At 31.5% G+C, this 17,714-nt stretch overlaps 1 protein-coding gene across 1 annotated transcript; it reads right to left on the reverse strand.

The window, feature by feature from the left end:
- Positions 1–306: 306 nt before the first annotated feature.
- On the reverse strand, positions 307–17,176 carry LOC143058186 (uncharacterized). The gene is made up of 5 exons (XM_076231648.1): positions 16,928–17,176; positions 6,355–6,531; positions 3,080–3,501; positions 2,588–2,756; positions 307–560 (listed from the first exon to the last, which is right to left on the reverse strand). The coding sequence occupies exons 2-5, from the start codon at positions 6,452–6,454 to the stop codon at positions 307–309; spliced, it is 945 nt and encodes a 314-aa protein (XP_076087763.1). The 5' UTR covers positions 6,455–6,531; positions 16,928–17,176.
- Positions 17,177–17,714: the final 538 nt, after the last annotated feature.

The raw sequence follows: 17,714 nt of genomic DNA on the forward strand, positions 1-17,714 counted from the left end.
TTATTGCACTTTTTCTATCATGTTTTGACAGACCATGACCATCTATTTTTCAGCTTATTCCTACAATTTCTATATGTATCTATAGTTATAAAAGGTACAAGGATTATAATTTAGTACGCCAGACGCGCGTTTCGTATACATAAGACCCACCAGTGACGCCAATATCAAAATATTTATAAAGCCAAACAAGTACAAAGTTGAAGAGCATTGAGGATCCAAAATTCCAAAAAGTATTTTATCATGCATCATACTGCTGATGGGGAAAATTATCATTCCTTTTATATATTCCAGCAAATATCATGAATATCACTGATTTTTTGTTAAGTGTAACTTAGGTACAATAGTTGCATCTAATTGGTTAATTTTACATACACTTTCTAAACTCTGTATTCTTCCCTGTAAATCATTTTCTACTCTTGTTAATTCTTCTTGCACTCTGATAAACTGACCGTCTGCTTCAGAACACAAAGTATTTACATAACTACTAAGAATGTGTGTCTGTTGACGAATCTCCCCTACTATCTCTAAACCAAGTGGTGTTCCACTAAGGAAATGTTGACCTGTAAAACAAGACCATTTGTTTGCATATTCAGGCATGGTTGGAGATGACCTGTTCCAAAAACATACTGATAACTAACTAAGTTTATATTACATGTATGTGTTTGATATTGACCACAGTACCAAATTATATAATTAAGGTCATTGCAAGTATACTAGTTTTTTGTATTGACTGTCATTTTAAATTTTTAACAAATTGATGAAACATCAATAGTTTATTAATAATCAAAGAAATTCAAAAACAAAAATGATTTATCTTGTTTAGAAAACAGGTTAAAGCATTGACTTTTAGAGTTTGTTTCAAGTTATTTCATAAAAAGACATTTTTTTATCACTTCCGATACTTGTTTCTCGAGTTGACAGCATACATCAAATTATTATAACTTTTTGTGACAAAATAAGATTGTTACTTTATCAGAACGTGACGAAAGTTGCCTTAATCAAATGTTTAAAACATTTATTGCATTAAAAATGTCATATATATTTCTAAATAATTTGTCAACATCGTCATTGTTCGTAAGTTTTTTTTGTCCGGCATTGAAATACCGTATTTATACAAACTAGGGATCAGAGGCTGGAATAATTGGAAACAGACTAGCCAGGACTAACAGAAGAATATTGATTCCAAAAGTAAAAAATTATGCATTCCTTACGCACTTAAAGACTTTTGGTTAGATTTACTGGATTAATATATATAATTTCAGGTATTAGCATTGTTTCAATTTATTAATTAAAGTTGCTTAACTCTGGTATTAATATATAAAATCATAACTATGACCCAGCTTTACTTTGTTAAAACTATATATTTGTTAATGAGAAACACTTGACTTCCTAAACTAGAGGCTCCACAGAGCCTGTGTCAATCACATTGGTCTATGTGCATATTATGGACACTAACATGATGGTACATGTACCTTCACATATAAAAAACCAGCTCATAATCTGAAGGCGTATAAAAACAAATTCCACATACATTTTGTAACTGTGATTTACAACAATTATCAAAGTCTTTAACCCTTTATTTTGTCAAAAATCAGCGGCACAAAACTTTACCTAAACTCGATCTGTAACTCATCATGGTTAACTCACATACCAAAAATCTGCCCAATATCTCAAGGCATTTAGAAAAAAAAGTCTGTACAATGGTTTAAATGTTGCGGAATGACAGAATGACGGACAAGGGTAAAACTATATTGCACCGAACACTTCGTTGCTGGAACATAAAAATTTACTTTAAAGGGCAATAACTCCTTAAGGGGTCAACTGATCGATTTGGTCATGTTGACTTATTTGTAGATCTTACTTTGCTAAACATTATTGTTGTTTAGAGTTTAATTAACTCTTATTACCAAACAAAGGGGTTGTCAGATTCATCCAAAAACTGCAGTTTACCCTATGTTCTTTTTTTAGCCTGTCAGCCATCTTTGTTCACGGGTGGGGTCATCGGACATAAATTTCAATTAAATACCCTAATGATGATTGTGGGCAAGTTTGGTTAAATTCGTCTAAGTAGTTTTAGAGGAGAAGATTTTTGTAAAAGATTACAAAAATTAAAAAAAAAAATTGTAAATAATTGACTATAAAGGGCAATACCTCCTTAAGAGGTCAACTGACCATTTTGGCTACAGGGCCAAGTGAGCTAAAACAGACACAGAAGAGTTCATGTAGTTTTTTTAATTTAATTGTAATTGATATATTTTTCTATCTTTTTCTTTTCGACATAAACTAAAAATTCTTTTTTGTCCTAGATATTTAGTTTAAAACTTATAACAAGAACTAAAACACATTGAATTTAAAATGTTACTAAAATTGCATACTCAGATATGAATTGAACAATATAAAAAAGAAAATAAGTTAAATATGGCCTTTACTATAAAAAAAAATTAAAATTGTAGCGGCGCGAGCCAACAATCTCACCACTTCTTCCAATCAGTTTCAAAAAGAGAAGTCACTTCTCACTATGATTCTGAAGTAGTGTTAGCCCAGCAAAATATTACATTTAGTAACGCAATACATTTTATCATTTTACCATTTGTTGCCCAGGTATTGAGTTCTCCCAAGATCCTGTTCTCTTCTCTGTTAGTTAGTTTAATGTCCTTAACAAGTTGTTCCATTGCATTGAACGAATCTGTATATTTGCCTGTGGTCCATTCTCTGAAGTCACAGTGTGCCCAGGGATTACGTATGTCTGATCGTATCTATAAAATAAAAAATAGATAAAAAAAGAAGGATAACTATTTAGTCCATTTCATATTTGATGACAGAAAATACCATTTTTTTTAAAAACTTAAAGAGAAGGTATGATTTTGAACCTAACTGACCTAAATTCTTATATGTTTCAAAGTTGTTCAATTCGCAGTGTTAAAAAAAGAGGCAGGATATAAAAAGGAAACTTTTAAACTTGTAAGGTCAAAGAAAATCGACAATGGCATGGCATAGCAACATATAAGAAAAAAACAAAAGACAAATTAAAAGTACACATGCAATAATGCATATATTAAAATATCTTGAAAATGTATACCTTTTCAGCATCCGTCTGTATAATTGGTGGAAATGAACTGATGTTGATGACTAAACCAAGCAATGCAGATGAGTCACATGACTCATTAAAGCCAGTGTATTGAGCCATATTAGGCTGAAGAAACAACTTTGACAGATCCACATGGCTTCTTACTCTGAAATCATAACTCCTATAATTCTTGTTAAATCTTCTGTTGTTGTTGACTGATTCATAGTTGAGAAAATATCTATTTGTTGATGGGTATTTCTTCAGATATGTAGTATATCCCTGTGTGTCAATAGAGTCACTGGATACCAGTGAATTATACAAGTTGCTAATAATAGGATCAACATATTTTCTGAGTAGAGGAGAAAGGATCGAATGTAGGCAGATCCCCACGATCAGCCATCTTTTCTTCTCTTCATCTAGATCTCCTGGTGGACCTAGCAGAAAAACAATGTGAGAGAAATTTATTTCATAGAGAGAAGACGGAATTTAATATATTCTCTTGTCTTCCTTTTCAAACAGTTTTTTGTTTATTTTTTATTTCGTGTAAGGATTTGTTCAGAATTGAAGGATTTGTTTAGAATTGAAATAATCATGGTAAGGGATGTTAGTGCATACCAATAATTTCATGTTTTTAATTTATTTTTACATAAGAAGCTCACAATATTTTGTGATACATCTTCATTTGTAAAATTTTTGCAGTTTAAACTGTTGATTTTCATTCATATTCGTCCCCTCTCATGCCTTGTAGAATAAAAAAGATTGCTGGCCTCAAGTTAGGCAGGTTTTGGTTCGCTTGCCATCTTGGTCACACCAGTGAATTTGAAAGGTATTTGCAGCTTTTGCATTAATCCTGTCCACTCAGAGATCTAGCATGGTTTGTCTGTGATAGGAGACTTGTTCTTCTGTAGACTGTTTCTTTGTGATCTAGTACATTAAAAATTCAGCTCAGTGTGTCGGTCTTGTAACAAATGGATATAGGAAGATGTAGTGTGAGTGCCAACAAGACAACTCTCCATCCAAATAACAACTTATAAAAGTAAACCATTATAGGTCAATGTAGGGCCTTCAACACGGAGCCTTGGCTCACACCGAACAATAAGCTATAAAGGGACCCAAAATTACTAGTGTAGAACCATTCAAACGGGAAAACCAATGGTCTTAGCTATACAAAACAAACGAGAAATGGGAAACATGTATAAATTACATCAACAAACGACAACTACTGTACATCAGATTTCAGACTTAGTACAGGTGCAAACATTTGCAGGGGGATTGAATGTTTTAATGGTACCAAACGTTCTCCCTTTTTCTGAAACAATAGTATAACATCACAACATAGAAAACCACACGATAAAATATCAATTGGAAGGCTTACCTCAATCAAAAAACGTAAATGAATAGCCTGATTCATTCTAAGATCACAATAATATGTTCACTTTGTGATGAGACTGTCATCAAAGTGGGAGGTTTAGCGCTTTAAAGCAAGGTTTTATCCATCATTTTCTACATTTGAAAATGTCAGTAACAAGTCAGGAATATGACAGTTCTTGTCCATTCGTTTTGTAAGTGTTTTGTCATTTGATTTTGCCATGTAATTATGGACTTTCTGATTGGATTCTCCTCTGAGTTTAGTATTTTTGTGATTTCACTTTTTACCACAAAACATTAAGCTCAAATAATATCTTTATCTTCCTTTCAAATTCTCATATAAAAACTTTTCTACTCATACATCGTTCTTTCCTTGTAAAGCCTAAGAAATCACAAACAGACAACACTATACATCTCGTATACAAGAATACTAAAAAAATTACAATGTTCAACAATTTCCAAAGAAGCAATAATCAAAATCCTGACCACATGCAAACCTTCGATATACTGAGACAAAGAAGTTTAGCAACACTTTTAAAAAAAAATTTGTTGGTTCTTTCTGGAGAAACATTATTTAAACATCATTGATATAATCCTTAGTTTCACCTGTAATTTATGTAATTTAAAACTTTTTTACTGGTGATTGATTTCTTGTAGACCAAAATAAACTATTGTCAAGGGAGGAGTGTTACTTTCCCTTTACGTCAACACGTGACAAGTTTTTTTCAGGCCACAAAAGTAATGCATTGCCCAAGGGCAGCTGCTGGTGTGCCTGCCAATCCTTCATTAGTACACATACATGACAAAGGGCATGGCTGAGAAATTTATTTTGAATAACACTATACTCATGTCATTTGCATGTCTGCATTCTGACCTTCCCACGCTCATTGACATTCATGTTGCTTCTGACTTGTCATAATTCCATTTTGTTATTATTAAATTTATATATATGCTGCTATGATTTTGTAATAAAATAAAATTTCACATTTTTGTTGCTATTTGAAACTTTTTTGGCTCAGTATATGTACAAACAGCAAGCAACGTGAACACTTCATAGCCATAAATTTGTAGGACGAGTAAGAGTTATTTGGAATTAGTACCGGTATCAACTCATAATGAGACAGATGCATTAACGGACCGACAGGGGATAGACGGACAGAAAGGAGTAAAACAATACGCCAATTTTTAGCAGTGAGTGCATATATAAAATGAAAACCTGCTAGCTTTCAAACTGAAGGCGGAGTTATCTGGAAGTACAATATAAACATTGAATGAGAAAGGGACGGACGGACGGACAGATGGACAGACAAAGGTATACATTATAAAGTATCGTTAAGGAACGTATAAAAACGCGATAAAAATCAGAATTTTAAAATATGTTAGATTGCACAAATGAAAGATCACCAATATTTAGTTTTCTAATGAAATCAAACAAAGTTCAGTTCTGAACCCCAATTTGGACCAACTATGCAAACAATAAAAAATCTGAATACATGCTTTGATATAACATATATCAAAGGACCCCATTCAATTAAGAAAAGTGGAATATAATAACAAATTGTGAAAAACAATATTTAATTTATTAAAATTGTTAATCAAGGATTGTGTGACCCCGACAGACATCTAACTGGTACAATATGTTTGTTATTTTTTTAATTTGTTACTAATAGTATGTGTTCTCTGTAGTGAGAATATATAAAACAAAACCTGTTGAATAGGATAATACCTGTAGTTCTTGGTATCTTTTGTCCGTACATCTTCTACTTCATTTGTACTTGATACTGTAAATCAGGTGGTATTGTCCTTTTTAGTGGCCCTGGTTCTGTTGGTTCAGTCATTTTTTACTCTTATTCTGACCTACATTTGTACAATTTACCACGATTAAATTGTTTAGATAACATTAAATATAAGTTGTATACCTGTAGTTCTTGGTATCTTTATATGTATGTCCTCTACTTGTCTCTGTAAATCAGGTGGTATCGTCCGCTTTAGTGGTCTATCTTCTGTAGGTTCAGTCATTGTGTCATATAAAATCTACTCTTCACTTCTCGTTATTTAAACAGTCAATCTTTAAAGAGCTTTTAATTGGACGATTACTGTGAAAATAAAAGTAAAAACAATATGTATAAGTCATCCCAAAAAAAATTATCAATAAAACCTATACAATTTACCACAAATAAAATCGACCATGTTAGAATTGGCATTATAGTATGCAATTATGGTAGGGTTTGTACCTTAAAGAATTACGTGTTTTAACAAGAAATTGATTTACTTCATTTTTCTACCCACACAAGCCAACAGCAAAAAGAAATGACTTAAAGATGGAAAGGAAATGCCAACATTTTTTCTGAAACCACCAAAACACAATGTATAATAGCAGACGAAAATGTTAAGCAATATAAGAGAACTCTGTAGTTCAATGCCAGGTGGCCTTTATGTTTAATTCCACAAAAAAATAGTACGTCACATCCAGTCAAACTTTGACAAAAGTTCAACAAAAATTTCTCCGAATTTGACAGCTTTTTCGGGAAATTATTCTGACATTTCATTGTATAAAAAACAGAGTAATAAACAGGTACACGTACATGTAGCAATGATTGAGGATTTCAAATTTGATGTATTTTTAAATCACTGCTTTAATTATTATTATTTCAATTACCCCCACTAGTTTCACACACACTCGAACAGTGCTGTTGATGGTGAACAGTAATGGTTTATTACATAATCTGAAATATGAAACCTTAAATTTTACAGGAAAATAATATCCACTGCTTAGACAAATATGTAATGAAAGAATAAGTTCATTAGAAAGAGCCTTTATTTTAGGATTTTGTTCAACAAAAGTGAAATTTATGGGTAAAAGATTGCATCAAAAGGATAAAATTTGCTATCTTAATGTTTTTTAGCTAAAGGTTCAAATTTGTAATTTTACTAATAATTAGATATAAGGCACTGTCAACGGTTAAATGCAAATGTAACAATAATAAACATGTTATTGTTATATTGGCAAATAATTGCCAGACTGCAGGGTTGCGCAAGAAACTGATTCATTACGAATGTAACAATACCATTGCGTTATTGTTACATTATTGCAATCCAATGTATACTGAGACTGTAATATACATTAAAATAAAAACAAATATACTAATTTGAAACTACAAAATTAAATGCAAGTTTTATTTACATGACAGTTTCTATGTTTCTGTATTCCGTATCAACTTCACAAACAGTTCCTGATGGTGTAGATGTAAAGATTATGGTCTACTGACGTTGTTTGTCACCTTTACTAAGTGTTATTCTGTCTTTATTCAATTAAGAATATTACTTTTGCTGTTCGGTCAGTTTTATGTGATATTTATTTGACGTGACTCAGTACTAATACATCCCGTGTGTTTGCATTATCTTTCTTTTTTGATAGTGCGTTTTGTTTATGCGACTTTTTGTGTTTCTTTTGTTTTTATAACTTGACTCTGTACTTTTTAAGATCCTGCCATTATATTTTTGTTCTATTATAAATTTGATAATACTCTGAACGACAAACTTCAAAAATTTAACTCCCATAAAAATTCTAAAAAACTTCTGGATAATTTTAAATCTCGGTCTGTTTCTGAAATTAATTCTTACATAAATTTTGATTTTTTAACCCTGCACACCACCATCCACATGTCAAATTATAATTCCTTTGTGATGTCTACATTTTCTGACGCCAAACACGCGAAACAATGAATGTGGTTTTTTTTAATTTGATAGCTGATATTTCTGAATTGATTGTAAATGTTTGTCTGTTTTGAAATTGTAACACAGTATTGACTGCTATAGCATAATTTTGACTATTTTACCGATTATGTCTGTTTTGTTCAAGCATCGCTGTAATAATAACGGAATTTTATGCGACCGTCATAAAGGTTAGAGGTTAAGCGCTATAAAACCAGGTTTAATCGACCATTTTCTACATGAGAAAATGCCTGTACCAAGTCAGAAATATGACAGTTGTTATCCATTCGTTTGATGTGTCTGAGCTTTTGATTTTGCCACTTGATTAGGACTTATATCCTAATGTCCATGTTTAGATACTGCCTACAAACATATATAATTTCACTATGAAAGGCCTTCACATGTTAAATAAGAAACTATCTGTATATGTTTATAGTGTAATTTTACAGTAATATGCTGACCATGAATATTGACCGTTTTAAAATGTTGTGTTAAATACACAGGATATAACCTACTAGACAATGTTATATATAGCGTAACTGTGGTCTAGTCAAAACAGGAAGATTTTGCTTGTGAATATTAACGATTTGTACTGAACATGATTCATATCATCCTGAATGTATAAGTAGACACAACAGTTTTTCCATATTAGATGGATTTGACCTCAATTCATTGTTTCATAAGTATAGTAACTATTAAATTTTCCACTTAAAGAGAGACATGAACAAATAAACGTGATATACTAAAACACACGTACTTATTTCACTAATTATGAATAGTGAAAGTGAAACACTCGATAAATAAACAAATAGGTTCCCCATATGTAAACATTATGTTTTTAAAATTATATCTTTTTTGCACAATTGAGGTTTCATCTTAACAATCATGCATGTGCGATGTTAAGATAACAATGAAACTAATTATATATTATTCACGCAATATTTCGCTAAACAAATTAGCCTCATCGGGCGTGTGCATCTATCTAGGTGAAATCGGATGCACGACAAAAAATATCTTTGTAGCTTGAGCTACACAACAGTTTAACTTATTGATTGATGATCTGCATAAAACAAATTTTTGCCGTTTATTGTACATAAACATTTTTTCAAAAATTAAAACAAATAGTTGTTTTAGTTAAATAGAAGTAAAATTGATGATTTATTCCTTTGGTTTCGGGTAAAACTGTTTTTCATCCCTCTCATTAAGTCCATCAGGTTCAAGAGTACGTAGCTGATGCATCCAGAACATCCCTCTCTCTTTTCTCATTTCGGACTCCCAGTTTTGGTTTACCTCAATTATATGAAAGGTTATATTTTCATAAGTATGTCCTGTTCCTAAGAGGTGTCTCGTAATTGGACAGTTTCTCCATTTTGTATAGAATGACCGGTGATTGTTTAGTCTGATGTTGGATGTGGTTTCTGTTTCACCAACATACTGCAGCTTGCAAGTTCCACAAGTAAGAATATAAAAACTATTTTCCGTTTTGCAATTAGATGTAACATAGATGTTGTATCGCTGCTTTGTTACTGTGCTGCTGAAAGAGTGGTCAGTGTTGGCGGCTTTACAATACTTACAGTTGCTTCTACCGCATTGTTTGTAACACCCAAATTTAGAGGTTTCGTGTTTCTTTACTTTTGATGTCATAAGTATGTCTTTGCTATTTTTAGACACTATTTAAAATGAATTTAGTGGTAACCAAAACTGAACCTAAATCTGGAAAAAGAATCAGAGCTTTGTATAAGGCAGATACATTCCTTGAATTTTAATAATTTTCCTTTCTTTTAGTCTAGATCAAACCGTTTTTCCATGCCAGTATTGAAGTACTGCTACTTGGCTGAGGTAACCTATTGAACAAGAAGTCCTCAAACAGGGGTATTTAACTCCAGGATATATGCATACGAGTTTTTTTAGAACCTAAAATTTCAGGAGACAATTTTAATTTTATAAAATCTATTGTATTGAGGGGAAAAAACACAAATGAAATCTTGTCGTACGTTTTTAGTATTGGAACGGATGATAATAATAGTGAAACGAAAAGCAAAAAAAGTTATGTGTGATTCGTCTGTAAATGGGCATTATCTAAGTGAACATTCAACTGCTACAACAGGTACTGTGGATTTCCCTTTTTCCATACATTTTGTGATATAAATCGCATGTTCAAAATCAGAGCTAAACATGCTAAGTGATAACGTTTAGTTTTTGTAAAACAATTTATAATAATGTCGGTAAGAATGATTTGTATTTTCCTAATACACAATATTGATGTGATACCAGTTCAATACAATTTGAACAATAGTTAGGACTAATAGGAACTACTACTTGAAACATTGTCAAAATTCCTTAACAATATGCTTAATTGAAAAAAAATATCGTCCATGGTCATAAAACTTATTGTGATATGTTGATCAGGGAGTACGAACATTGACTAATTAAGTTGTTTAAAAATGATCAAAGTAACGTGAATAAAAAAGATTATGCTATCTGTACAAACAGTGTCATATTCAACACTAATAAAATTTACCGTTTTCCACATTAAGAAGTACGTCTCGTTACTTTAAAACAGGTTTCTCCTAAACTTGAGGTTGAAAAGTAGTTTAATGACACAGGGATCAGGAAGGGAAACGATGCGCAAAATGAGGCCATGATTAATAGATTTTCTATCAGATGTAAATACTATTCAAGTTCTTAATGAGCTTTATAAATCATTAGATGTTCCTGTATTTGTTTAGTTTGATTGAGCAAACAATTTATAAATAACAAGTTACAAAAAAAATTCAATTTAATATCCTAAGTTAAACTGAATGACATGAAAGTTGGTATGTAACATCTAAACAAAGAATAAACAAAAACACAAGAGAAAATAAATATTTGTATTCTTTTTGATTTCCAGGATCTATTTCATTGTTGATTTTTTTCTTCTTCTGTGTTTCAAATATAAATCATTGTAAATGTAGATAAAATATATTGAAGGGTATGCCAAAAAAAGATGAAAAATAGGCATCGCAATATATACGATATACGATCGGGCATGAACTTGACAGATTTTTTTAAAACACTAAGGGAAAATAATTATAGGTTTCGTGACGAGTCAGATTAAATCAGTCATTAAATCTCACTTTGAATGTAAAGAAGGATATTCAACGATGTATAACTAATATAGCAAGCAAGACGATAGTTTGGTAGCTAATGAAATAGAAAGACCATAGTGAACATAATGAAGAATTCTTGAAAAAAAACATCAATTACATTTCACATCATCCATCAACAATCACCTTCTCTAAAGATAGCATGTGCATGCAAACAGAGATATATCATAGGACAGAACTCTTAAGATAGCATGTGCATGCAAACAGATATACCATAGAAAACACTCCAAAGATAACAGGAGCACACAACCAGAGACATACAATACAAAAAACTCCAAAGATAGCATGTGCATGCAAACAGATATACCATAGAAAACACTCCAAAGATAACATGTGCATACAAACAGAGACATACAATACAAAAAACTCCAAAGATAGCATGTGCATGCAAACAGAGATATACCGTAGAAAAAACTCCAAAGATAACAGGAGCTAGTGAAATAGAAAGACCATAGTGAACATGGTGAACATAATGAAGAATTCTTGAAAAAAAAACATCAATTACATTTCACATCATCCATCAACAATCGCCTTCTCTAAAGATAGCACGTGCATGCAAACAGAGATATATCATAGGAAAGAACTCTTAAGATAGCATGTGCATGCAAACAGATATACCATAGAAAACACTCCAAAGATAACAGGAGCATACAACCAGATACATACCATAGAAAACACTCTAAAGATAGCATGTGCATGCTAACAAAGATATACAATAGAAATCACTATAATTTGTCTTCCCCAAACAGAGATATACATTAGAAAATACTTTTTATTGCAGATGACCTGTACACTATCTGATAGATGTACAAGTTTTGATTGCGTTACAGTAGTGGTATGTACATCCTAGGTACCAATGATAATCACAGGCGTGTTTTATTGAAGAAAATGTACAACAAGAGATGACGACAATGTTTAGATACTGCTTACAAAAATATATAAGTTCACTATCATGACTATGAAAGGCCTTCGCATGTAATGTACTAAACTGTATTCAGATGTAATGTACACAATAGTATGCTGACCATAAATAATGACCGCTTTAGAATGTTATGTTAAATACACAAGATATGCCCTACTAGACTATGTTATATATAGTTTACATTTTGTTAAGTCAAAACAGGAAGATTTTGGTTGTGAATATTAACAATTTGTATTATATATGATTGACATCTTCCGGAATTTTTAAGTAGAAACGATAGACTTTCTATTTTAGCTGGATTTCATCTCATTTCATTGTTTAATAATTATATTTAATATTAAATTATCCACTTAAAGTAAAAACTTTAACTGTGATATATCAAAAGACACGTCATCATTTTACTAATTACGACTAATTAAAGGGGAAAACCCCATGCATACCTAAATAGGTTCCCTTTATGTTAACGTACTGTTTTCAAAATTATTCATTTTTGCAAAATCGAGGTTTCATCTCAACTATCGTATACCCTTAAATGTAAAAGACGACATTTTCCGCGATGTAGAATTTTTATAGCTATTGAAATAGAAAGACCATAGTATACATAATGAAGAATTCGAAGAAGAAAAAAATAAGAACAACTACAATTTAACATTCAACATAATCCATCCACAATCGTATTCTCCAAAGTTTACATGTGCAGGCAAACACAGATATACCATAAACAACACTATATACTTATAGATTATCATTGATTATCTCAACGAGATTGATTTTCTAGCTTGAGCTGGAACAGCGAAAGTGAGAAAAGCAATCGAGTTGAGATGACCAATGATAATCTGTTTATCGCTATTTACCTATGTATGACGACGTTGTCAATTTCAATGTCAATTTCGTTAGCAACGCCAAGTGACCTCCTTAGTTTCTAGCGATAATTTTTCCATCTCAAGCGAGAAGCATGATATAAAAATTATCACAAAAAAAGATCAAAGGAAAAATGCACAAAATAGCGATAATGCAAATTACCTGATATGTACAAGTTTTGATGACGTTAAAGTAGTGTTATGTACAACCTATGAAGCAATACATAGTGATTATCACAGGCGTTTTATATTGAAAATATACAACAAGATATGATGCCCGTGTTTAGATACTACTGAAAATAACAAATATAATATGCAAGGCCTTCATTGTTTATGTACCAAACTATATTCATATATATAAAAAAAGAAGATGTGGTATGATTGCGAATGAGACAACTGTCCACAAGAGACCAACATTACACAAACATTAAAAACCTTACGTCATTATACGGTCTTCAATAATGAGCAAAGCCCATACTGCATATTCAGCTATAAAAGGCCCCGATAAGACAATGTAAAACAAATTCAAACGAGAAAACTAACGGCCTTATCTATATAAAAAAAATGAACGAAACACAAATATGTAACACAAAAACAAACGACATCCACTGAATTACAGGCTCCTGACTTGGGACAGGCGATACATAAATAATGTGGCGGGGTTAAATATGTTAGCGGGATCCCAACCCTCCCTCTAACCTGGGACAGTGGTATATAAAGGCAACAGTAGTGTATCGCTGTTCAAAACTCATAAATCCATGGACAAAAAACAAAATCGGGGTAACAAACTAAAACCGAGGGAAACGCATTAAATATAAGAGGGGAACAACGACACAACACCGAAACGCAACACACACAGAAACTGACCAAGCAACAGACAAAACACCACGAGAATAACAAATATAACATCAAAACCAAATACATGAATTTGGGATAGACAAGTACCGTGCCACGTCTTATCTCAATACCTCAAAAATAAGAGAAAACACAAACGACTCAACGTTAAAATGCAACACACACAGAAACGAACAATATTATAACAATGACCATCTTCCTGACTTGGTACAGGACACTTTTAAAGGGGAATAAAAGTGGTGGGTTGAACCTAGTTTTATGGCATGCCAAACCTCGCACTTTAATGGCAAAGTTAAATATAACATTGAAATGACAACATAATATTACAGGACTACAATACAAATAAAAAGGAGTACATATTAGACAAAGAAAAGCATGATTAATAGATAACAAAAAGCATCAGGTTTAAAATTCAATACGCCAAAAACGCGTCTTGTCCACACAAGACTCACCAGTGACGCCCAGATATAAAAGATCGAAAGTGAAAAAAGTACAAAGTTGTACAGCACTGAAGATCAAAAGTTGAAAAGGTTTTGCCAAATACGGCATTGTTTGTATGCCCGGGATAAGAACATTCTTATTATATAGAACAATTTATGCTATTGCAAACAAAATTATAACAGTTCAAAATAAAAACAAAATATAAAAACTGTATAAATATGTTTATAATGTAATATAAACAATAGTATGCATACCATGAATAATGATAGCTTTAAAATGTTATGTTAAATACACAGAATATACCCTACTAGACAGTGTTATATATAGCGTAAATGTAGTTAAGTGAAAACAGTAAGATTTTAATTGTGAATATTGACGATTTGTATTGAACATGATTCATATCATCCGGAATTTACAAGTAGAACGATAGTCTTTCTATATTAGCTAGATTTAACCTTTTTGGAAAGTTTAATGATAATAGTAAATATTGAATTATTCTCATTAAGTGAGAGATGAACAACACACTGTGATATATTAAAAGACAGGTAATCATTTCACTAATAATGAATATTAAAAGTGAAAATCGCGACACAATTAACAAGATAAACAATTATGAAACATTCCACACGTAATGTTTTCAAGATAACTCATTGTCGCAAAATCAAGGTTACATATCAACTATCATACAAGTAAGGTGTTTAGATAGCTATCAATTCAGGTTAAATCTCAACTATCATACTAGTAAGGTGTTTAGATAGCTATCAATGCAGGTTAAATCTCAACTATCATACTAGTAAGGTGTTTAGATAGCTATCAATGCAGGTTAAATCTCAACTATCATACTAGTAAGGTGTTTAGATAGCTATCAATGCAGGTTAAATCTCAACTATCATACTAGTAAGGTGTTTAGATAGCTATCAATGCAGGTTAAATCTCAACTATCATACTAGTAAGGTGTTTAGATAGCTATCAATGCAGGTTAAATCTACCATTTTCTACATAAGTAAATGCCTGAACCAAGTCAGGAATATCACAGTTATTTTTAAATTGTTTAATGTGCGTGAGCCTGTCATTTTACATAGGAAAACAAATATTTTAAAATCAATAAAACATACTTTTTTTCAATAAATCAATTTATTTGTTATTTTATGACGCCTTAGTTTTATTGATTAAAAACAATGAATTGATAAATAAGGAATAGGTAATAGAAACTTTTGCGACTGTCATAGAAGTGAAAGGTTAAGCTAGGAATTAAAGTTTAGTTCACCATTTTCTACATGAGGAAATGCCTGTACCTAGTAAAGAACACGACAGTTGTTTTCCATTCTTTTGATTTAGCCATTCAATAAGGGACATTCCGATTGAATTCGGTACTTTTCTTATTTTACCTTTGTTTTACATAAGACGTACACTATGACAACACGTGTAAATAACCTAACGAGTTACAATTTCACTGCAGTAGATTTTCATCTCTAAAAATAATGTCTGCTTTTGGTAATGTTTAAATTCAAAATGTGTGAAAATAATAAATCTAGTACAAACGTTAGAGAGTTTATTTCACAAATAAGAACATAAAATAAAGCCAGTTCTAGAAAGGAATCAGAGCTTTGTATGAGGAAGATACATTCATTGAGTTGTAATCATTTTCAAATTTTATTACAGCAGATTTCAATCAACATGATCAAACTGTATCTTAATTTTAATGCCAGTTCCAAAGACCTGCTACCGGGTAGGTGTTATTGTATTGGACTAACAGCCTTAAACATAGGTTTTTAACTTATAGTCTTGTAATACCAGTACTGAAACCCTGCTACTAAGTTGGTGTTATCCTATGGGACTAGCATCCTTGAACAGAGGTTGTTAACTCTATGGTATTTTAATGCCAGTACCTAAGTCCTGCTACTGGGTTGGTGTTATCCAATGGGACTAACAGCCTCGAACAGAGGTTTTTAACTCTAGGGTGTATCAAAAGAGAATATACTCAACTTAACATAAGGGGATACAATTTGTAAAATAGCCTTATGTATGAAAACATAATGGAACTTGATATTCTTAAGAGAAATGAGTACTGGTCGTTACAAGAAACAGTCTTTTGTTAATATGATAATACTAGTACAATAAAGTAAATGTTTCAGATCAATAGCATTACTATTCATATAGGATTCAACTGAAAATGGGCTGTATCTTATTGAAAATGCAACTGTTATAATATGTAATGTTAGTGTCCTTTTTGACATATATTTTGTGTTATAAGGTGTATGTTTTAGTCATTGTAAAACAATTAATCATAACTTCAAAAAGAACGCCCCTCATGATGCCAGTTAAATAAAGGACTAATACAAAAAGTATTGTTTGCAACACTAAAAATTTCTAAAGTATATGATTAAGTGAAAACTATTTTCAGTGTTCTTGCCATGATATCATGTCGTGTAATAAAAGAAAGATGGGGATCAGGAAGTACGAATAGTGATTAATTATGTTGTTGAAAACTATAAAGTAAAGTGAACGAAAGCGATTATGTTATGTGTCATATTTAACAAGTGATCATATTTACCTTCTTTTGCAATAACAAGAACGTCTCGATGCTTTTAAACAATACTTGTTTCGTGGTGATTTAAAGCAGTCTTATGAAACGCCAGCATGAAGAAAAACGATCCTCCAAAATGAGGGAACAATTTAACAGCAATTCTATCAGTTGAACATACTATTCAGGTCCATCACACGGTTAATAAAACTTTAAATGTTCCTTACGCTTAGTTCATTCTACTCAGCAAACAAATAATATGAATCACAAGACGAAATTTTAATTTAGATAATCCAATTGATTGACATGATAGTTAGTCATGTGTAACATCTGAACAAAGTATACAAATAAACAAGGGGAAATAAATCTTTGTATTATTATTGATTTACGGGATCTTATTCTGTATAGTATTCTTTTGTTTAATGAAAGCATTTAGATTTTAATCAAATGTACTGATCAAAAGATGAATTAGTTGCAAAACATAATAAGATCGGCATGAACTTGACAGAAAAAAATTAGTAATGTCAGTAGATTGCGGGTATGACAAAAAACACAAATGATGATAATGACAGATTTTTGTAATTTAAAATCATGCAAAAAAACGAACAATCCAAGGAAATAAGAAAGAATGTAAAATTAAATGCAGTGCATTATAATTATAGATAGTTTATTCTCATAAAACCATGCAAGTACAAAGGTTACAGAGAAGTTCAAAAATAATATACATACAAATAAAAAATGCATTAACAATTCATAATATACACGTTCACAATGTCTTTTTAAATAAATTTGAACTGTTCAAACAAGCGTTTTTTTT

Source organism: Mytilus galloprovincialis, chromosome 14 (assembly GCF_965363235.1).
Source record: "Mytilus galloprovincialis chromosome 14, xbMytGall1.hap1.1, whole genome shotgun sequence".
NCBI classification, from domain to species: Eukaryota; Metazoa; Mollusca; class Bivalvia; order Mytilida; family Mytilidae; genus Mytilus; species Mytilus galloprovincialis.

Excerpts from the sequence above, each read along its gene's own strand:
- LOC143058186 (XM_076231648.1), bottom strand. The coding sequence starts at position 6,454 with ATGACTGAACCTACAGAAGATAGACCACTAAAGCGGACGATACCACCT. Across the intron at positions 3,502-6,354 it reads AAAGATACCAAGAACTACAG|GTCCACCAGGAGATCTAGAT; the intron begins GTATACAACTTA and ends TTTTTCTGCTAG. Across the intron at positions 2,757-3,079 it reads TACAGACGGATGCTGAAAAG|ATACGATCAGACATACGTAA; the intron begins GTATACATTTTC and ends TTTATTTTATAG.